Source organism: Salminus brasiliensis, chromosome 8 (genome assembly GCF_030463535.1).
Source record: "Salminus brasiliensis chromosome 8, fSalBra1.hap2, whole genome shotgun sequence".
In the NCBI taxonomy this organism is placed as follows: Eukaryota; Metazoa; Chordata; class Actinopteri; order Characiformes; family Bryconidae; genus Salminus; species Salminus brasiliensis.
The window spans coordinates 40,998,726-41,021,169 of NC_132885.1; the positions used below are offsets into that span (position 1 = coordinate 40,998,726).

General features: G+C 45.2%; 2 protein-coding genes across 4 annotated transcripts; both read right to left on the reverse strand.

Moving 5' to 3' along the window:
- Nucleotides 1-7,387: 7,387 nt before the first annotated feature.
- On the reverse strand, nt 7,388-12,086 carry LOC140560751 (uncharacterized). 2 transcript variants are annotated; one of them, XM_072685273.1, is made up of 6 exons: nt 11,947-12,086; nt 11,692-11,852; nt 10,425-10,638; nt 8,915-9,018; nt 8,104-8,241; nt 7,388-7,570 (listed from the first exon to the last, which is right to left on the reverse strand). In XM_072685273.1, exons 1-6 carry the CDS (start codon nt 12,055-12,057, stop codon nt 7,474-7,476), a joined length of 825 nt encoding a protein of 274 aa, XP_072541374.1. In that variant the 5' UTR covers nt 12,058-12,086; the 3' UTR covers nt 7,388-7,473. The 2 variants fall into 2 exon arrangements, 1 of the variants encoding a protein (XP_072541374.1); XR_011979995.1 differs by having other exon boundaries at nt 7,495-7,570; nt 7,678-8,241.
- Nucleotides 12,087-13,293: 1,207 nt separating this feature from the next.
- Nucleotides 13,294-21,470, reverse strand: LOC140561411 (putative methyltransferase DDB_G0268948). Of its 2 annotated transcripts, none has more exons than XM_072686605.1 (7): nt 21,341-21,470; nt 19,254-19,463; nt 18,292-18,452; nt 17,317-17,530; nt 15,484-15,584; nt 14,665-14,802; nt 13,294-14,558 (listed from the first exon to the last, which is right to left on the reverse strand). In XM_072686605.1, the coding sequence occupies exons 2-7, from the start codon at nt 19,362-19,364 to the stop codon at nt 14,468-14,470; spliced, it is 816 nt and encodes a 271-aa protein (XP_072542706.1). In that variant the 5' UTR covers nt 19,365-19,463; nt 21,341-21,470; the 3' UTR covers nt 13,294-14,467. The 2 variants fall into 2 exon arrangements, with proteins under 2 accessions (XP_072542706.1, XP_072542707.1); XM_072686606.1 differs by lacking the exon at nt 21,341-21,470 and adding an exon at nt 21,259-21,332.
- Nucleotides 21,471-22,444: the final 974 nt, after the last annotated feature.

The window sequence follows — 22,444 nt, forward strand, 5'->3', positions numbered from 1 at the left end:
TTTAATACCCTTGATTTCAGAGTAAAACAATGAAAGAGCAGGTGTCCCAATATTTTTGTCCATTTCATGTATATTTGCCAAAAGAAGCTACTTAAGGTGCAAGGAAAACTTGTGACTATGACACTTTAAATAACAGCTTCTCTCCACAACCCTTTCCTGGAGCTCCTCCAGCGGTGTGCAGTTGTTTCTGCAGTGTCTCCTCCACCCTTGTCTGAGCTCAGGAGGCAGCGCTGTAAGCTATTTGCAGTTTTGTCTCCTCTCCGGGCCTGTGTCAGCACATTTGTCGCCCCAACCGCATCTTAGAACCGAAGCCGTGGGAAGTTACAGGTTTCTGATTAAACCAGGAATAGGCCTACGCTCCATCAGAAGCTCCAGGAGGGTCTCCTACTCAATCCCAGCTCTCCTGCTGAGCTCTCTGGCTCCACAAGTAGAGTAAAGTCCAAGTTCGTCATGAGCTGGAGCGCACCGAAGACAGCATCTGCGTGCAGGGGACCGGTCATAAGGCAGCGGCTCTCCCCGGCTACCCTCAGAGCCTTCTAAATGAGCCTTCTGAAGCATAACGAACCCTCATCACAAGCCATCACTACAGCCAGCTGCTCTCCTCCATCAGTTCCAGCCTTTCTTCTGGAAATCTCCAAGTGTTTGAGGGAGGTTAAGAGAGAGAATGCTTGGGGCAGGGCTTCGGAGAGCATGGCACGCCGTTCTTCTGTCTAGGTAACCACAGCAAAGAAGAGTTGCAGCTGGGATGAATGCAAGTGAACGGGATTCTCTGAAGAACCCTAGCATCCCCCCTCGAAAGGGAATTTAAAATAATATTTATAATATTATTTTTTAAATATTATAATATTTAAAATAATAATAATAAAACTGATGACACCACAAGAATCACAGTAGTTTGGCTCCGCCCATTCAGGCTGAAAGGATAAAGTGATGTTTCAGCCTTGACTGCTGGTTCCATGAGGCCTGTTACAGGCCAGCAGCCAATCAGAACAGAGATCATTTACATATATCAGTCCTAAAGGTACAATATAACAGATAATATGTCAAATGTAAACATTAATTATGGCTGTTTGTGTTTACGTACAATAGAATTGGGCCCTTAAAAGTGTACAGATGGTGGTTTTGGGGTTTATTTCGCAAGTCGGCCGCTTTGCAGATGCTTAATAAGTTCCTATGGTGAACCGTAGTAATTAAGTATATCATAAAATACATTTGTTGAGTATTAAAGTAGTTAATGCATAAATAACAAGTATGTGAGTTTGGTGGAGGTGAAAAATGCTTAGATGCACTTTTACAAGCTGATTTACCACCCTGTTACTTTGCCTGAGAATGAAACACACTGCTTTATCTTAATGGTGGTAAAACATCATTTACATTGTAATTGTTTTTTGCAATTATTTCCGAGTCTTACTGGATAGTGTTGCTGTGCTTATGCTGTTCTCTCAGCTTGGTGTGTGGTTAGCTAGCTAAGGAGATGTTGTACAAGCTAGGTGGGAAGCAAAGTCTGCTGGGTTAATTTGTGGACTAGCTACACTGGCTTTCCTGTGGCGGCCCTAGAGTTTCCGTGGGACGTGGCAGTTCTGCACTTTCTCTGGTAATCCTAGCTTAGCTTTTAGCCTTTTTTAGCACTGCCCTAATATTCTTCTGAAGTAGCCATTGCCTTCAGCTTCGAAAGGCTTTCGCTAGTGGGCTGGATATATGAACATTTTTGGGGGGTTAAGTCAAATGATTAACGACCAAAAATGTTACTGATTCTTGACCTCTGAATTGAGAAGCTGTAAAGGCATGTGTTCAGGCTCTGCATCCAGAGACATAAGATGTCATTACTGTATTAAATTATATGTTTTTATTATGATGTATCATTTTTATCGTTACACTCACACCACAGTTAGGGGTGCTGATTCAGTGCTTTAGGCTCCTCCGGCCTTCTACCATCCTCCTCCCGTACCACCCTGTCACTCGCTTTTCGGCCCAGAGCGACAAACTCTACTTCAGCTGCCTTGTTTCATTTTCCCTCCCATCTTTTTTCCTCCTCTTTCATCCGATGGTTTCATTCCTCTTGCAGGGCTAAAGCCTAGCTTCCAGACATTTTCCGTGATTGTGATTCAAAGAGGTGTCTTTCCGTCCTTCTTTGTCTTGGATTTCAAAGTTCTGCCTGCTGCGATTTTGTGTCTAAACCAAAGACCTTTCCCTCCCGTGCGTTCTCCTGTGGTCTGTTTTCAAATGATAGGGCATTAGCACGTAACTTTGCTAGCGTCAGGCTGCGAGTGATTAGGCTAATCAAGAGCCACGGCTGATACTTGGCTTCTCTCACCAAATTTCCCAGAGGCCAGCTTGAGTCCATCTGTCAGAATGCAGAGCAGAATGCTATTTTTACCCTGTTCCTTAAGGGGCAGCTGTTATCTTGGGGGTCTAGGATAAAAAAAAAGACCTCTAGCGAGGGTCGACCTGTTCTGATTTCTTAAAGAAACAACTTTTTCACCGACTGACTCCTTGTAGGATGTGTCCCAATTCAGGGGCTGCATCCTTTGAAGGACCCGGTCGATGATGATGTAGCCTTCAAAGGCTGCGTAGACTGCGTAGGCCGAATCGAAATAACACATTTCGTCTGCTCTACGGCCGATTTCCTGTTTGCGTCACGGCACTGCTGTTCTTGCCTTTACGGAAACTCCTCATTTTAGAGTTCATAGTTTGGAGGTCATGATTGTAAAATTATATGCAAATATATTCATGAAATAATAATAAACAATAACAAAAATTTTTATCAAAAGTGTGTTTATTGACATCCAAGTCGGCGTGCAATGAATCTCGGGACATGTTGGCTGGTGAAGGATCCATTCGCTGGATCCTTTCGTTACCATGGAAAAGAAGGGCGCATTTCTCGGTCGTATACGAAGGAGCCTTCGAAATGGGAGGGCCTTAGTCGCGCTACTGTGACGCAATCGGCCTTTAAATACAGCCTCTGAAGGATACAGCCCCTGAACTGGGACACACTGCTAGTGTTTCGTTACAGCAGTATCAGGTGTGTGGACTGCTTTTACACAAATGCAAATCATGCTTTGAGTGCCCCCTCATGGACAGCTGTACACACACATTTCTGGACAAGCTGAGAGCTACAGAAGCTTGATCTGAAGCTTTTACACTAATATGACTCTATGGGTTACGCAGCGTTACACAGCAGTTCCTGAGAAAGTTTCTCCTCCTGCAGCGCCACCACCGGCCCGGAGTGGGAATGACGGAGACGCCGCCAAACAAAGTCTCTGATTTGTTGGATTTGTTCCACCCCACCCACTCCTCACTAAGGCCCCACCTTTGCACTCTTATGCATTTCTCAAATGTGCCAAAATGGGGAGGAGTGGGAGTCCTCCCTGATACAGGGACCTCTTGAAGGTCATGGTGGGGACAGCTCTAGAGTGGTGGTCCTTACAGTGGTTTTGTGGTTTGTGGTGGGCTAGCTAAGGCAACCCAGTCAACATAAGTGGAGTGTGGGCTAGCTGGTGGGAACGGGCTCTGAGCAGGCCACAGGTTGGGTCACGGTATTGGTATCTCAGTACACGGGGCCCTGCAAGCCGATCTACAGTGCAGGCCGGTAGTGCGTTAGAGCAGCTGCCCTGAGGACACGGTCATTTGGGAGGGAGAGAAACTGTATATCAGTAGAATTCAAAGCATGAAGCCACTGAACTGGGACTAACCTGGAGCTGAATATACCTGCTGTATCATTTTCATGGTCTTGGACATGTTTATGAACCATTAGTGAGTTCCAGAGCTCTGAAACATAACCTCTATGGCACTGCAGGCGAGTTTCATAAGGTACGGCGGTCACGCACCAGACCCCTCAGGTGTCTTTCGGAGGTCACATTCTACACCACTACCCAGCCTGGTATCATATCCAGATCCCAGGTCGCTATGGGGCTTTAGGGCAGAGCAGTATTTTCTTGCATGTAATACAAGCTCTGATTCTCAGGGGATTAATGGATGGGCTCTAACAACAAAACCAGCAAACACAACAATTATGTATATAAACTATATAATAATTAATCGCTCTATGTGAGGTCTGGGATGCCTACATTTCTTGTTCAACAGGGTAAACCAACATCTCTTGACTCTCTGGAGCAGATAAACATGAACCTATTGGCACCATCATGCCTAATAATACCAGGCGTGGGCTAGATGGGTATGAAAGCCCCCAGCGTTGAGAAGCTGTGGAACTAACTGTGTTCTCTGGATTGATGGCGGTCCTCCATCCAGTACTTTTGGGACACTTTTGGGGATCATGAGGTGGGAAGGTGATCATCATCCAACATCCAGACCTCACTAACTCTCTAGTCCTTGAATGCAATCCAATCCTCACAGCAATGCTCCTCCAAACTCTAGTAGAAAGTCTTCCTCCCTGATCAGTAGAGACAGCTACTCCAACAAAAGCAGGATCAGCTCTTTTTAACACCCTTGAAATAACGCTGAACAAGCAGGAGTCCGAATACTTCTGTCCATAGTATACTTTTGACTGTTTAACTTGTTTTGCATGGGAGGACACCAGCAGCAAACAAAAGAAAACAAGCAGCAAAAGCTATGATCGTCATCTCCCACCTTGTGGACCAGAGAAACCTTGTGAAGCACTGCACTCTAGTGGACTCCCTTGCCATTACAGCCTTTGGGGTTCTTCCAGTTTTTTTTTTACTAGTGCTTTACCCCCTTTTGCTACACTAGTGGAATATGCAAACTCCTTGAACCCTGTATGTTTGTACACACTTCAGTTCTTCAGCCTCATAAGTGCAGTTTTCTCCAAATGAACAGCAGTATCATAGACCCTATAATAGAACCCTGTGGGATGCCGAAAACAAATCGTTTCTGCATTTGGATTACTAACAGACTAATAAACATAGGGTTTGAAAGGTTAGGAGCCACCAAAGCATGGACTGATCTCTCTGGTCTGTTGTGAAAGCTCACAAAATACTGTGCACTCTGGCTGAGGTGGGGGTGCACTGGAGGGTCCTTAATTTGGGAACAACTCTCCTCAGTATTTGACCCCATAGCTTGCATTTTCCTTGCTTATCATATCGCCTGATGATGTTTGGACCGTTTTGTGCCCCAAAACAGCCATAAATCTCATCTACACAATCATTTCCCAACATATTCTTGAACAGGTTGTATTCCATTGCTGTCGTGCGAAACCCTTGTGTCTCCAAAACAGCAGCTTTACAGGAGAAGGGAAAAACTGCTTTGCCATCAGCAGCCAGATTCTGAGAGAGCACAACTGGTCAGCAGTTCTCCAGGTGGGTAGATGGCGCTCTCTTCCTTCGTTACCCTGGAAGCGATGTTGGCCGGCACAGGCGTCTGTTAGCTGGTGCGGTGGAGCTGAGGACCCTATGCTTATCTCGGAGCGTGTCGGCTGTACTGCGATGCAGCATTGGCAGCGGTTTAGCTTCAGATGTATCGGAGGAGACACGGGTTAAGGCCTTTCCGCTTCTGGTGTTGGGAGCATTGCTAGCGCTACTAGGACCTCTAACTCTTTCTACATGCTCCAGATACTCTGAAGGACAGCACCTGGACAAATATTTGTATATGAAAAATGTGGATAGACTGGATATGACTGAATATTTAGACAGTTTGAGAGTGGGGGTATACGTCTATAGCAACGAGAAAAAAAAATCGCAACGAAAAAAAATTGACTTCTACAATGTCAATATTTGGTGGGTTGGGGGTGGGTGGGTCATTTGGTCGTTCACTGGTATTGGACCCTTCCTACAAAACCCTACAAGCGTTAATTCTTTGGCAAAATATTTAATATTTTACAGCTACCCGGCCCGTAGAATCTCCTACCATTTAAGAAAACATTTCCCGGCTCGTCGTACACAGCTTGCCGCTTCTCCGCTTAATCCCACAGCGGTACACCCCGTACCGAGTACCGAAAAAAGCCCAATGTCTTCGTCAAAAGAACATGTTTTTCCTTCCAGACACGCAGATCTTTTTAATGAGTAATCAGAGCCAAAGGAAGCGCCGCCTCGCCCCATCCTGAATCATTCATATCCAGAGGACCTGAGGTAAGGAATCGATGTCTGTCTGCTTTGAAAAACGAGGCAGTCAGAGTGCCACTATGACTCATATCTCAGAACAGGGCCCCGGGCAATTAGGCCGAGCTACTGGTTCATCGTTTAGCGCGAGCTGGTGTTCTGCTGAGGCCCAGAAACCCATTGTTCGGCGTGTCTCTCCGCAAACTAGAAGGAACTCTCTGTGAAGGCTGGGTCTTGATGATAAATGGGCACTATTGCTGCTCCTTTATATAGAGGTCCCCCATTTCTTTAATGGGTAATTGATAAAAGAATGGTGCAGGACCTACAGTGTGGATCGTTGGAGGGTAAAGGAGGGTATCGAGGAACATCCTCATGCATTCCCTTGCTTAGTTTGGAGCAAAGAAGCTTACGGAGGACCTTGTTCACTGTCCAGTTCACGCAGGACAGGCGGAGGTGCAAAAACAGCCCATTCTGAAATCGCCATGGTTGTGATGTCACAACGACAACCACATCTACATATGGCTGCTTGTTCGGCCCACAGCAGCCCCACACCACCCAATCAGCACTGATCTCAGCAGCTTTCTGAATATGAATAATACATAAATCTACTACATAATAAATCTGCTACATTTTGGAGGATATTTGTTGTGAAGATTTGATTGTATTCAGTGACAAAATTGAAACCTTAAATTTTCAAACGTCAAGTTTTAACATTTCAAGCCAGTCCATAAATCACTCTGAACCTTCTGAAGGTTCTAGATATGTCAGTGACTGTGAATGTGCTCTGTTAGATTTTCAGTGGGTGGGGGCAACTTTAAGAACATCACTCTGAGCCTTCTGGAGGTTCTAGATACGTCACTGACTGTAAATGTGCACTGTTTGATTTTTTAAGTGGGTGGAGCCAACTTTTTGTGATGTCACAAATACCAACGCATTCACATACTGTACTGTACCTTCTCAGCCTTCTTGTAGCGGTTAAGCTCCACCCATTCTTGCTGAATTTATGCTCGCTGAAGGAGGGTTTCAGGCTGGATTGCTTTTGGAATGAGATTCAGTGCAGAGCAGCCAATCAGAATATCAGAATGTTCCAATACATCAGTCTTAAAGGCACAGTAATATAAAAAAACCACACAATTAAACCCTCAATTTTTTCTTTAAGACAAATTCATTAAAATTAACCCCTTAAACAGCCGATGGCCCGAAAGTGTTATTCTCTCTGTTCAACTAGCAAAGAATAGCCCCATCAGGTTGTACAGAAGTCCCTGTAGATACTGAATAATAGACATCTGTGTGTAATAAGCCCTCTGCATTAAAGGATTAAAAAATAATATATACATAAGCCCTACTGTTGTAAGTTTGGTGTGGTACAAACAGTGTTTAATTTTCAGACAAAGCCTTTATTGCCATTTTAAAGTCAAAGATTTGCAGAAGTAAACCACAAGATCTTCCTGTTGCCAGAAAATCACTCAGCGGAGGGCTTGCAGGCCAGCAGGTAAAAGTAGCGAACCGCCATAGTGACCTCTGTTTCTGTGGACGTCACTTTCATCGCAGACAGGAGTCTAGAGTGGACGGAGACAGAGAGGGTGGGTCATCATAGTTGGTATTAAACAATTACTAAATATAAAAAAAAAAATCCTCATTTAATTGGTGCTGCCAATTAACCCACCTGTTCGTAGCTCCCCCTCGCACTAGCAAGTGTCCTCAGATTCAGGCAAAGCCAGCCACCTCCTCTTGAAGGAGAGTGCCGGGCCACCGGCTGTCAAATGCCTGTGCCAGCTTACATATCTTTAAGAGTGGTGAGGGGAAAGAGCGCCATCTACCCGCCCGGAAAGAGCATGGCCAATTGCACTCTGTCTCAGAGTCGGTGTGTTGGACCGGTGCACTGTTCTACTGTGCAGCGACTCCTGCACCAATGGGACTGCTGGAGGTATGGTCTCATGAAAAGAACACCTCTCCAACTGTTAAGCACAGAGGGTAGACCAGTCATGCTCTGGGCTTGCGTTGCAGCCAGTGGCAGGGAACATTTCCCCTGTTTCAGGATTGAAGGAGCTGTTGGATGTTCATGCTGGGGACGTCACGTCCTGCGACTCACCTCTGAGTTATGTTCTGGGACAGTCTGCTGGCCTCCTCTGGGTTCTTCTGTAAGAGCAGCTGGTAGCAGGAGAATGACTTCATTAGGCCTAAGTATCTAGACAGAGGGACCTGCTGCCTTACCCAAAAACAGGGCTCCCTAGAGGAGAAGCGGAGAGCAGAAACATAGAAAGCAGGTAAAATTTGGCAATTGTTAAACATGGCCAGATCCAGAGAGCTCTCTGAGGCCTTCGGAAAGAAGTTCAGTGGGTGGGGCCAACTTCAGGAACATCACTCTGAATCTTCTGGAGGTTCTAGATACGTCACTGACTGTGAATGTGCCTGGTTAGCTTTTTAGTGGGAAGGGGGGCAATTTCCTGAACATCACTTTAAACCTTCTGGAGGTTCTAGATACATCACTGACTATAAATGTGCATGGTTAGCTTTTTAGTGGGTAGGGCCACCTTCAGAAACATCACTCTGAACCTTCTGGAGGTTCTAGATACGCACTGTTAAGAGTTTCAGACAAGTAACGACATCTCCAACAGTCCTAAAAAGTCATCAGGTAGCAGGTAGCTCTCACCACAGCTGAAGTCAAAGCACCGCATTAGAACCAGGTGCAGAACTTCAGCTGCAGATAATCAGAACCTGGTTGGAGAGGATTATTCTGGAGGAGTCTGTCTTATTTAAACCTCAGATGTTTAGTCTGGTCTGCACTTGACTGAAGCTGAAGTGAGTGGTGAAGATCAGCATGGCCAGATCCGGAGAGCTCTCAGAGGCCTTCAGGTCAGTTCTAGGAGTGTCCTCTAACTTGAGAGGACGGGCCTTCTTACCATTCCTTGACCGGATACGGGAGAGAGTTGTAGGTTTGCTCGTACAACGCCTGGGAGCCCGGGCCGATGTAAGCGTGTCGGTGAGACTGAAGGATGTCATGATACTGCAGAGATAGAAGAGAAGAACTGGGTAGTGTGTTTGTAATTTATGACTCCTCCTTTTCCGGCCATTTTATCAGAAACACTCACCCTATAGGTCAGTGTAGAACCTTCTGGACCTTGTAGGCCTCTGTAGTTTTAGCTCATGTTCATTCAGTAGAATCATGTTTTTGAACCCAGTTTTGGAACGTACCAGAAAGGAGGTAGGTTCTTGATATGGCAAACTGAAAATCGTCCAATCAGAATCATGCTCACTGTGGTATCTAGGTAGATAAAGCTAAGCGTAAATGTTTCTGTTGGTTAGAGCTTCAGGAGCTGCGCTGAAGGACTTGCACATCAGAGTAACAGTCTTCACAATTAGGAACTGACAGAGGAATCAACCAAGAACTTGTCTATTTTCAACCTACTGGAGGTTCTAGATACGTCACTGACTGTGAATGTGCTCTGTTAGATTTTAAGTGGATGGGGCAACTTCAGGAACATCACTCTGAACCTTCTGGAAGTTCTAGATATGTCCCTGACTGTGAATGTGCTCTCTGTTAGATTTTAAGTGGGTGGGGCCAACTTCAGGGACATCACTCTGAACCTTCTGGAGGTTCTAGATACGTCACTGACTGTAAATGTGCACTGTTCGATTTTTAGTGGGCGGGGCCAACTTCAGGAACATCACTCTGAACCTTCTGGAGGTTCTAGATACGCCACTGACTGTGAATGTGCTCTCTGTTAGATTTTAAGTGGATGGGGCAACATCAGGAACATCACTCTGAACCTTCTGGAGGTTCTAGATACGTCACTAATTGTGGATGTGCTCCGTTAGATTTTTAGTGGGAGGGGGCAACTTCAGGGACATCACTCTGAACCTTCTGGAGGTTCTAGATACGTCACTGACTGTGAATGTGCTCTGTTAGATTTTCAGTGGGTGGGGCAAATTTCTAGAACATCACTCTGAACCTTTTGGAGGTTCTAGAGCTTCTAACGTTTCCTAACGTTTTTAACCCCATCATAGATTAGATCAATGATATTCCATTTTCCAAAACTTCAAAGAAATTCGGTTAGAGAAAAAGGTAAATGGGACCCCCTAACAGCCCCCTGCGAGACCTGGTAGACCACCACAAAGACCGCACTTAAAGCTTTCATCAGAACCTCAACATCATTCAATGTGTTTGTAAGGACTCATACAGTAGGAAGCAGAAAACACTCTGAACTTCTACAATGGAACTTTGGAGGTGTTGAAAAAAATCTCCCTGCAGATATTTAAACACCCATCGCCATGTTTAACAGATGGTGGTGGTTGGCTAAGTAAGTTGGCTAAGCTTGGTAAGTAAACGGGGCTCAGACTGCTGTACATAGCCAATGTTTCTGATAAAATGGCGAGTGTTAAATGAGCAGTGGTGGAACGAGCAGGTGGCACCTCATTGCAGATGTTCTTCAGTTCCTCGTTGCAGTCTCCGTAGCTGAGCGCTATGTCCACAGTGTAGTTCAGAATAGCCAGGCAGCCCTTGGGCCTCAGTATCCGGTCGGCTTCCTGAAGAAAGCGGGAGTGGTCGAACCAGTGGAAGGCGGACATGACGGTCACAAGATCTACTGAGGCATCTTCAAAGGGCAGCTCCTCAGCAGGACACTCTCTGAAAGATCACAAATCAATCAAGAGCTTAATTTAAAGCTGAGCTGGGGTCCGGACGACGTTTTTCCCATAAGAATGAATAGGGTTTATACACCCTTTTTATGCCATGATGATAAAAATGCCTAGCAACCACCCAGCAACACCACGGAAACAACCGTAGCAATGACCTGGAACACCCTAGGAACCACATAGCAACTACCTAGCAACATCATAGCAATCATCTTGGATACTATAAAAAATGCCAAGTAACATCATAGCAATCACCCAGCAACACCACAAAAACGACCATAGCAATGACCTGGAACACCCTAGGAACCACAGCAACGACCTAGCAACCCCATAACGAGACCTTAGCAACATCATAGCAATCATCTTGGATACTATAAAAATGCCAAGCAACATCATAGCAACCAGCCAGCAACACCACAAAAACGACCATTGCAATAACCTGGAACACCCTAGGAACCACATAGTAACTACCTAGCAACCCCATAGCAAAACCATAGCAATTATCTTGGATACTATGGAATAATACCAAGCAACTACCTAGCAACTACCTAGTCACTGTGTGTGTGTGTGTGTGTGTGTGTGTTTACAGAACGGATGGGTTAAAGGATGGGTTAAAATTCCTTTCTGGTGAATATGGCTGTCTTGTCTTGTCTGGATGTTTTCGTGTTTATCTTAAAGGAACAGTAACACCAGACATAAAAATCACCTGGATTTGGTGCAGAAACCCACATAAAATCAGTGGAGCTCTGCTGAAACTCAGCAGATGGGCCCTTTAATTCAGATGAAACAGATCCCAAATGCTGGAGACTCCCCACTGCTACCATCACAGTGGAGTGACCCACTTTCAGACAGAGGGCTTTCAAGCCGACCCTCAGCCCCTAAGCCCGGCCTCACAAAGCCTGTGGAATAACAATCAGGCAACAGGAGGCTTCGCTTAGGCAAGTGCTGAGAAGTGCTGCGGACACTTTCCATCCCAGATAATCTCTCTCTCTCTCTTTACCTACCACAGAACATCCGAGCAACACTCGCAATACTCTTTACCAACCTGTAGGAGATGTTCGGAGCACTGCTGTGTTTCACTGCCTGCTCTAGCTGGGCAGGGCTGATGTCTGTTCCCACCACCTGGGTGAAGTGCAGTGCCAACAGGGTCGTCCCCTGACCTGACCCACAGCCCACATCCACTGCGAGCTGACACGGAGAGTCTGTCTGTAAAGACAACACAGGGATGAATAGTAATAGAGCATGCAATAACAGCCAGCTATCTCTGTCTGAGAAACTGGGCTGAAACAGGCTGTCTTACATTTCTCCTCAGAAACGTCAGGACCCTGCTGAGAAGCTCTTCAGAAGGCGACACTCTGTACTTCTGGTATGAAGATGCATGGTCTTTTCCCTCAAACAGTCGGACTGCCATTTCCCTCCCAACCTTGGCAAAGGCAGCCAGAGGAGTGTGGCTGGAAATCCCAGCAGGGTTCAGGGTACAGGCATATCAAGTGAGTTCTGGGTCACATGATTTTGTAACACGCCGGGGTTGTTAATCATTGTTTTTTTTTTTTTTTTCCTTATTTAAATGATTAAATAGTGCACTGGTCAACATTACCTCATGTTTTCCATGTATGTTCAACCTCTGTTTGTAAATTGTATTTTAATAGTTAGTTAGTTAGCACAGTTAGTTTAGATTACATCATGCGAGAAACTACAATTCCCATGATGCACTGCGGAATCAGATCCAATAAATAATTTCTTTGACATTCAGATTTCATATGCCTACATAATAACTTATTTTTTTCAGTGTTGTAACTTTTTAAAACTCTTATAATAAATCAAATGTATTATTATTATTATTATTATTCATGTTTTTGAAATGTAGCAACTAATCTCTAAAAGTAGTGTTTTTGCTAAGTTGTTGCTATGGTGTTGCTAGGTGGCTGCGATAGTATACCAGGTGATTACAGTGGGGTTGGTAAGTGGTTGTTGCGGTGTCTGAGGTGGTTGCAGGAGTGCTGGTAAGTGGTTGCTATGGCGTTGCTAGGTGGTTTTTAGGTGGTTGCTGTTTTGCTGATCAAAAATGAAAGAAAAAAATGTTTATATATATATTTACAGTCATAAAAAAAGTTCGACACCCAATGGAAACCTGTCTTTTTAAATATATTTAAACATCTGGATATTCGATCATCTTTGCTTAATCAACACTGAGAGATGCGAGGTAAAATGACTGAACTCACACAACTAAAGAAATGTCTTTAATCGTCATTTATAAAATGGAATTAATAGAAATTTAATTTTCTTGTGAGGAAAACGTTAGGACAATAACTTTCTAATAGCTGGTATTTCCCCCTTGGCTGAAATAATGTCAGTCAGACGTTTCCTATAATGATCTACCAGTCTCGGAGGTCAGCTGGGAGAGAGTGTTTCCCACTCCTCCATGCAGGAATCTTTCAGCTGTCTGACGTTTCAGATGCTCTCACATTTTCCTCAAGCCCCCTCTGATACAGTAAACAATCCCTAATGGATTCAGTGTTGGAGAGTTCTCCAGACCCCAGACCAGGACATCTCCACCCCCATGCTTCACAGTTGATCTGGGTTTTTGTGCTGAAAGCTGTGTCTGCTTTACGACCAACAGGAATGATTGACACGGGGTATCCATATAAGGTCCTCACAACATGAAAAGCCTTTATTTGGTGAAGCTTTTCTTTCAGAATGTGGAAAAAAACAACTGTGGTTTACATTTTCAGTGCATTTTCATTCCTAATATTTTTATTATATTTAGGGCATAATTACATAATCCTTCATATTTCTTCATAGAAAAATAAGAGAGGAAAATTTAATTAAACATCTATAGTGCAAAATCACAGCAAATGTGAATGTACTTGAATGTACTGTATGAAGAACCTAATGTTCTAATGATGTTCTGAATGATGCTCACCTGATTTACCAAACCAGGTGTTGATCTGAGGAGAACTCTAAATAATACTAGACTCCATGAGGAGAACTTTGGAGATGTTCTAATGATGAACACAGTGATGGAGAACCACCACCACCTCCTGTAGGAGTGTTATTAGATCAGCAGCTTTACCTTCTAATTTTTACAGGGCTACACATACAGAAGCTGGGTAGGTTTGAAATGTTTAATTAATACATAATTTAATAATAATAAAGGCATTTATAGTAATGAACGGCTGATTCTCTCACTGTGTGTGAGCTGGTGAAGTCAGTATGGCAGTCTGTCAAGCTAAATCCCACAGGCCAACTTTGGGCAGCTCTGCTCTCAAGAAATTATTAATGTGAGATTATCACAAATTGATATGCTCCTTAGGGTCTTTCCACAGACACATTATTATATTACACTAAATGTCCAAATGTTTGCGGACAACTAAAGAACAAATTCAGCTTCTTCAATTTGCACCTGTTGCTGACACAGATGCAATCAAATCCTCACAGCAATGTGCAATCTTCCCTGTACGCCAGAGAGAGCTCCTCCAACAAAAGCAGAATCAACACTTTTTAATATCCTTGATTTCAGAATAAACTATGAATAAGCAATAAGCATGTGTCCCAATACTTTTGTCAATAGAGAGTATGTATGTAATATATGTTTCGTTTTAGAGGTTATCAAAATGCAAAGTGTATGCCAGTGCTGTGTTTAAAGCCCCGCCCCACCCCACCCAGTGCCCCGCCCACTGGTGCATGGTGATGTCATGAAAATGTCAGAAGGCGTCACTTTTGGATAAGAGATTGTGGATTTTATCTTGAACTGTGATTTTTCGATTATTTCGGCTGTATTCTAAGCAATGAGAATGTGTTCAGCTGGGAATTGTGTTCGGTTACTGTGGTTTACACGCCAGCACACAGAAGTACTCCAGTCTGATCTCAAGCTTGGTTTCAGTGGAGGAAACCCCCATCTCCTGCAAGAACCTGCAACAGAGTAAGAGCACGGCGACTCTGAATAGGCGTTTCCAATTACTGCAGGTCATGTTATCATCATCTTTACGTGCCCTCGTTTCCATTACGCACTGATTACCTGGCCATCGTTGACTCTATCAGAGTGGCTGCAGCTTGGGGATCTGCTCTGTGGTAGGCTTGGAAGGTGGAGTAGGTCTTCAGAAGACCAACTATGTTGTTGACCGTCACCTCTTCCTTCACCGGGATAACTTCGATCCTGAGCGAACACACGTTACACAGCATAAGTACTTCACAAGTGGTCCGATATTGAGGCTGAACTCATTGTTCCTGAGATCCAGTTGTCAGTTGACCAAGAAAAATACATGTTCTGGAGGAAGGTTTAATGGTCATAATGACGAGGCCATTCAAAGGCATTCAACCCCAAGGACGCTGTACCAGCTGTTAAACATGGTGGTGGTAGCAGCTCTGGTCTAGTCATGTTTTGCTGCCAGTGGAACTGGTGCACTGCCTAAAGTGGATGGAGCTGAAGGCGTCTGGAGAAGCCTTCCCAAAGTCCTGACCTCAACCGGGTCGAAAATATGTGGACAGTGTCTAAAAGTTTCATTGGATTTCATTGAATTCTGCCAAAAAGAGTCAAATATCCAGCTGGAATTCAGCTATTCTAACAATAGTGTCATGGTCAAGGTGCAACATGCCAAAGATCGTACAGTCCAATATGAGCTGTGCCGTCTGCATATTTTTGACCCTGTGTTGATTTCAGAAAACCTGAAAATTAAGGATGCGTGTGGTCACTCAGTTTCGTACACTGATGGCATTTAGCTGACGCTCTTATCCGGAGCGACCTAGCAGGTGACCCAATGCAGTGTTAGGAGTCTTGCCAGCCCCAGAAAGCGAGCAGTTGCCCAACAGTGACGCCCAGTCAGCTGTGTTTACATACCTCTCTTTATCAGGGAAGGGAATGGCTTCGTATAAGTCCCGCAGTTTGCTGTTGGACACCGCCACCTTACTGCTGGTGTACGGCAGGAGAACCTTCTTCATCTGCAGAGACAAAGGAAGAACATCGCATGTGAGGCACAGTGGAGACATATTCCATACTCGATTTGATTGTCCTGCATTTCCAAAAGTATAAACCTACAAATCCACGGAGCGACCTCCGACCTCACCCAGCATCATGAGCGTGCCATTACCAATGCTAATGCAGCATAAGCATTGTTATCTCTATGTAAGTAATGCTATCTCAGCGTTATCTCGCACCCTCAGCACCGTTACCATGACGACTGCCGGGCCGACAGCCTGCGTCCCTGAAGCGGTCTAAGCGTCCCTCTCATGGCATAACCATCCCTACTGAGTCGGTCTCTGGCCTCGGCCAACATCGCTAGGGTGGCGTTAGCATCCATCCTTGCAAATCTCACTCCCGTGGTGGTAGCATCGCACCGGCCTCGTCCAGGCTTTGGCATCCTGCATCCCTACAGCGGGGTAAGCGCCCCTATTGCAGCATCAGCATCATGTAGGGGCTAATGTGTATTATTATAAGGACAGGCATTAGAAACTGTGTGAGTAATGTACAGCTCGGTCCAGGCTGTATGGACTAATGCAGTACGTCTCACACCTGCATTATTAACATGCCGCATGGGTCCAGAGTTAATGGCCAGTATCCAGCGGGAACCGGCAGCTCCACAGCCTTGCGGTCAGAACCGTCCCTCAATCTGGTCGTGATAAACAAAGCAGTGAGTGGCGATGCAAATGAGCCATTAAAAATGAATGAGCCATGACTGGATTCACCCTTCAATCTTTTTCATTTTTAAAATAAATGTCAAATGAATCATAAAAATATTAATATAATTATTTATTTCATTTCATAAAATTCAGTTCAGGCTGGACTTGTTACTGCTGTGCCTTTAAGAGTGACATAAGCCTAGCTAAACAACCTCTCTGTTCTGATTGGCTGCTCTGTATTAAGCCTGGCTTAAAAAGCAGTCTGGGCTAAAACACCCCTTATAACTTCAGCGTGAGTGGGCGGAGCTAAACAATAGTAGGCCGAATAGGACGACATATGCATATTATGTGTGTTTATGAAATAACTTCAAAGCAAATCTCATTCCCGTGGTGGCAGCATCGCTACCACAGCGACCACTGGCCTCACCCTGCATCGCTACCATGTTTTTTTGCGATACTATTGCAGCATTAGCATCGCTACCATGGCGCTAGCATTGCTATCTCAGCATTAGCATCCCTTTTTATGACGACCTCACCCGGCATCACTACTGAGACGGTCGCCGGCCTCGTTAGCATCTGTATCTCTGCGTTTTTCATCACTATTGCCCTGTTAGCACTGCTACCACAGCAACCGTCGGCCTCAACCAACATCGCTACCGTGGCATTACCGATGCTACTGCAGCATTAGCATCACTACCAGTGCGTTAGTTTCTCTATCATGGCGTTAGCATCGCTACCATGCTGGCCACCAGCCTCACCCATCATCCCTACTGCGGTGTTAGCATCCCTATCTCAGCGTCCTCACCCAGCATCGCTACCGTTGCGCTACTCACAAGCCATGTTGATGAGGTCCTGGGCCCCTCCCATCTAAGCACTAGTAAATATGGGCTCTACAGCTTACAGCTCTGAGGGCAGGGTCACAGGAAATGCTACAGGAAGCACAATGGGGGTCACTTTGGGCCAGGCTAGGGTTTTCAGTGATAAGGGCCCTTTAAGAGTTATGATGAATCAATCATCTGCACTATCTGAACCTCGCCGTCGCCCCGGTTCTCACCTCCTCATAGATGTTGCTGAGTCGATCCCCACAGGAGCCGTAGTGCAGAGTAAAATTGTCTGCATAACCAAACAGAGCCATGCAGCCGCGGGGCTTCAGTATGCGGGCGGCCTCCTTGAGGAAAGGCTCAGCATCAAACCAGTGGGCCGCAGACGCTGCGGTCAGCAAATCCACAGAGCCGTCCGGGAACGGCAGCTCCTCTGCTGGACCTGCTCTGTAACGAGAAAGATAAAGACTATGTAGTGTGTGTGTGTGTGTGTAGACCTCTGTACCCATGTTGAGTCTATTCTCGAATATACACTACATGTCCAAATGTTTGTGGACACCACTTCTAATGGAAAAATGCATTCTGCTACTTTAAGTTGCAGTCATTGCTCAACATAATACACTTACAGCTTTTCTCTTCTTTCAGTCGCTGTAAAGAACCTATTGGTACTACACCTAATGTCAGACGTGGGCTGGAGGGGTATAAAGCCCCCCAGCATTGAGCTGTGGAGCAGTGGAACTACTGTTCTCGGGAATGAAGGATGGTGCTCCATCCAATACTTTTGGGACAAATTAGGGAAGTTGAGGTCGAGGTGGGGTGGTTATCATCCAACTTCCTGCCTCACTAACGTTCTTGTTGCTGAATGCAATCAAATCCTCACAGCAAGGCTCTTCCAAAATCTAAATACAAAGCCTTTCCATGGTTAATCCAACAAAACCTCAATAAACTGTTTTTTAATAGCCTTGATTTTTGAGAAGAAACAGGTGTCCCAATACTTTTGTCAATTTCTTAAAACGTCCACAACACGGCCAAACGTTAGTGGACCTACATGAGCTTGCTGAACTTCACCTTCCAAAACCACACGCATGAATATAATATCTTCACCTTCCATTCCACAACAGTAGCACTCACGGTCGTCTGGGGCAGCTCTAGCAGGGCAGGCATGTCTATAACTGACCTGTGGTGAAGCTAAAGGCTTCCGGACTGACCTGTAGGTGATGTTGGTAAACCCCGGAACAGTCTTGGCTTCTTCCACCTGGCTCTCGCTGACGTCGATGCCCACCACCTTCTGGAAGTACGGGGCGAGCAGGCGAGTGTTCTGCCCCGTTCCACACCCTAGGTCCACCACCAGCTCATGAGGAGGTCCTTTCTGATGGGGGGGGGGGAGCACAACATGATGCACCACAATAATGACACGATGATAGCACCCCCTTTTTTATTTACCCTATAGTTCATACTATTTTAATGGCACATATAGAAAGTCACACGCATGCCAATAGCACCCCCTGCTGGAGAAACGTCAGATAACAGAAGTGAGCAGTACATTTCCAACTCCAAGTTCAGGATTTGAAGATTTTAAAGACATCTAATGGTTTATTCATGTAATAATCCATATTTGTAACCATAAATATGTAAATATTCCAAAGAAAGCTGTTCAATGTTATTGAAATGATGATAATAATAATTGATAATTGATCAATCATTACTACTACACTATTACTATTACTTTGCACAGTGTTACCATGTAACTACTAGGTATAACGACCGTCTCCAGTCTGAGTTCTATCAAATACGTGGATCAGGTCTGTAGTAGAATCCAGGGTTTTTGCTGTATCTGTAAATTCCTCCTCATAGGCGGTCTGCAGTAACAACACTGTAGGCTTTTGTATCCTAATCAAATCATTAAGCAAGCAAAGGCGAACCGGATCTAAGCCCAAGGGCGTACCCCCCCCCCCCCCCCCCCCCCCGCCCCCTGCCTACAAAGAAACACATGGAAATGCAAATGTCCTCAAAAAGATGGCCCACATCTGCAAAACATCTGTAAACATCTGCAAAACCTGTACAATCATTACCCGTCTGAATAGGCCATGGTCACATGGTTACACCATGTGTTTATTTTATTTTTTTAAAGATCTCAAAGTGAAGGCTTGGATGTCACAGGCAGCCCCACCTTTTTGTCCAGGTACTGCAGAATAAGCTCCTTCAGCTCATTCGCAGGGGTTAGGCGGTACTGCTGGTAAAGGGACGCGTGGTCTTTCTCCTCAAACAGCCTGAAGCTCATGGTGGCCTCCTTTCTCCAGCGTTCCTCTTACAGAGTGGACGTTCCTCCGCTAGGCGCCGCAGCAGCTCGTATCCTTCCGTGGCCCGGGTTAATGATTACCTAGTGATTTATCAAGGACACAAGCAGCTCAGATTTACACTGGGGCACAACCAGAGATCACAAGATGCTTACCAAGTATGGTGCCTCACTTGCTTGCGGCCACTGCTGCATGCACTTCTCCACTATCAGCATATTTATGGTAACTATGGTCCATAAAACCATCCAGCTTCTTCCAGGCTTCCAGGTCATTTACTTATTCTCTCTTACTTAGAGAGCCAGATGCCCAACGATGTGTGCTTTGGGAGGTGGGAGGAACCCTGGGAGAACCTTTAGGCATTTACCACCAAACCCCACCCCAGAACAACAGTGTTTACTGATGCTAACCATCAGTTACGCAGAACTTTGGGAAATTTGGTGGAAATTCCCTTTCGGATGAATTCAGGATTTCGAGCTATTTTTGGCGTGGTGGGGAGGATGGCTTCTAAACTATGTGGACGAAAGTACTGGGACACCTGCTCATTTACTGTTTCTTCCTAAATCAAGTGTATCCTGCCTTTGTTGGAGTAACTGCCTCTACTGTCCAGGGGAAGAAGGTCCAGATTTGAGGAGCATTGCTATGAGGATGTTCCAGACTCCCCAGCTCATCCCAAAAGTAGTGGATGGAGCAGCACCATCCATCATTCTACAGCTCTACGCTGAGGGGGGGGCGTCATACCCCTCTAGCCCACGCCTGGCATTAGGAGGCATGGTGCCTATAGGTTCATGCATATCTGCTCTAGATATGAGTCCATCAAAACCAGCACAACACGTCATGCTAACAGCTTCTTCCCCAGAGCTGTAGCGCTCCTCAATCACAGTGGTCACCTCCCACTGTAAACCTCTAAACTTACAACTGAACTGTACCAAACCGGACTGAACAGTTATTTGCACTCTGCCTATTTTGCACTATGACTATTTGCACACCTGTACAGATGTCCTTTTCTTTTCTGTAAATATATTTTTCAGCTCTTTATTACCTTTATTACCTTTAGTACTTTCTACTTTTTTTAATTTATCCCCTACCCTATTTATTGTTTAGTGTCATTTTCCTTTAGTTTAAGACTGTGTTCTGTGTTTCTTTGTTACTTGTCATGCGTGTTGCTCTCACCAAGACAAATTCCTTGTATGGGTAACATACTTGGTGAAATAAAGAGATTCTGATTCTGATTCTGATTCTATTCTAAAGGGACTAGACATTGAGTGCAACCTGAAAGAATAGCTGAAGGCATTCATTAGAAGGGGTGTCCACAAACTTTTGCTCATATAGTGTATTTAGAGAGGTTCTTGCCATGCAAATGCATTAGCTTGGATTTGCTATTGAGCTCTAAAGCATTAGATTTCTCAAGCATATGGATTGCATGCATGTAGGTTATGTCTAGGCTGCTGTGCACGAGAATTATGGCGCCTTTGAACGCACCCACGTGAGCCTGGCCTTCAAAGACTGCAAGGGGAAAGTTGACCTGAGCTGACCAGAGCTGAGAAGGTTAACTGTTAACCCCTCAGATCACCCTTTGGATGTCATGCTGCACACAGGTGCACCTGCACCGTCTGACAGCTGCTCGGTGGGTGTGCTGCGTGACATCCAGCACAGACCGCGCGCGCGGAAAGAGCTAAACAGTAACCTGGACGATTAAGGGTTCTAGATATCCCAGTGAGAGCTGCCCGTGCAGATTTACACGTTTTGCCACGTCCTGAGATGAATAAGTCACATAGATGTTGCACATCGACCGTGTTTCTAAGAAGCTGAACGGGTCCCAGCAGCCAGAATTAGCATTAGCCTAGCCGGACAACAGCGTGTAGCAAACAGCGCAGTTACCCGAGCCGAGCAGAGCCGAGCAGAGCCGAGCGGAGCAGAGCCGAGCAGCGACGTGTTCAGCTTAATAAACCCTCTTCCTTACCCAAAGCAAACTGACACATGGAACCCAGTTCTAGACTCGTCATACAAGCCTTCTCGGCCCGGGTTGGTTTCGTTTCCGCGCAGGGTTGCCAGATATTTCTGCCCAAGTCCACTCTAGACTCGAACGAATCGGCTCGCTTGAACCGGTTCTTTTGCGCAAATAGGTTGAACCGATTCACACGGATCCAACTTTTAAAAATTAAAAATTTGAATTTAATTCTACTTAAACATTTCCTTGTTTAAATAATAATGAATTACACTTTGGTGATTTTAACTTACTCATATAAGTAGGTCAGTGAACATCTGAGTCAGTCATTTGATTCACCGAGTCAGACAGACCAGCTGATGACCCGTAAACATGGACTGCCCAAATCACAGCTGGCTTTAGAGCCACACAAACAGATGTGGACTGACTGTGAAAAACACAAGACCAAACACATGCAGTTCACTGTCTTTTTATTCAGAGAAGAAACAGATGAGATTCAGAGGAGAATCAGGAGATTCAGAGGAGACTCAGGAGATTCAGAGGAGGTTCAGAGGAGAATCAGGAGATTCAGAGGAGATTCAGAGGAGGTTCAGAGGAGAATCAGGAGATTCAGATGAGGTTCAGGAGATTCAGAGGAGATTCAGAGGAGAATCAGGAGATTCAGAAGAGGTTTAGAGGAGAATCAGGAGATTCAGAGGAGAATCGAAGGAGATTCAGAGGAGAATCAGGAGATTCAGATGAGGTTCAGGAGATTCAGAGGAGATTCAGAGGAGAATCAGGAGATTCAGAAGAGGTTCAGAGGAGAATCAGGAGATTCTCTGAATCTCCTCTGAACCTCCTCTGAATCTCCTCTGAACCTCCTCTGAATCTCCTGAACCTCATCTGAATCTCCTGATTCTCCTCTGAATCTCCTTCGATTCTCCTCTGAATCTCCTGATTCTCCTCTAAACCTCAGGTGACGAATACGTGCACCTTTATCCTTTATCCTTTATTCAGACGAGACTCAGGAGATTCAGAGGAGATTCAGAGGAGAATCAGGAGATTCAGAGGAGAATCAGGAGGTTCAGAGGAGATTCAGAGGAGAATCAGGAGATTCAGAGGAGGTTCAGAGGAGAATCA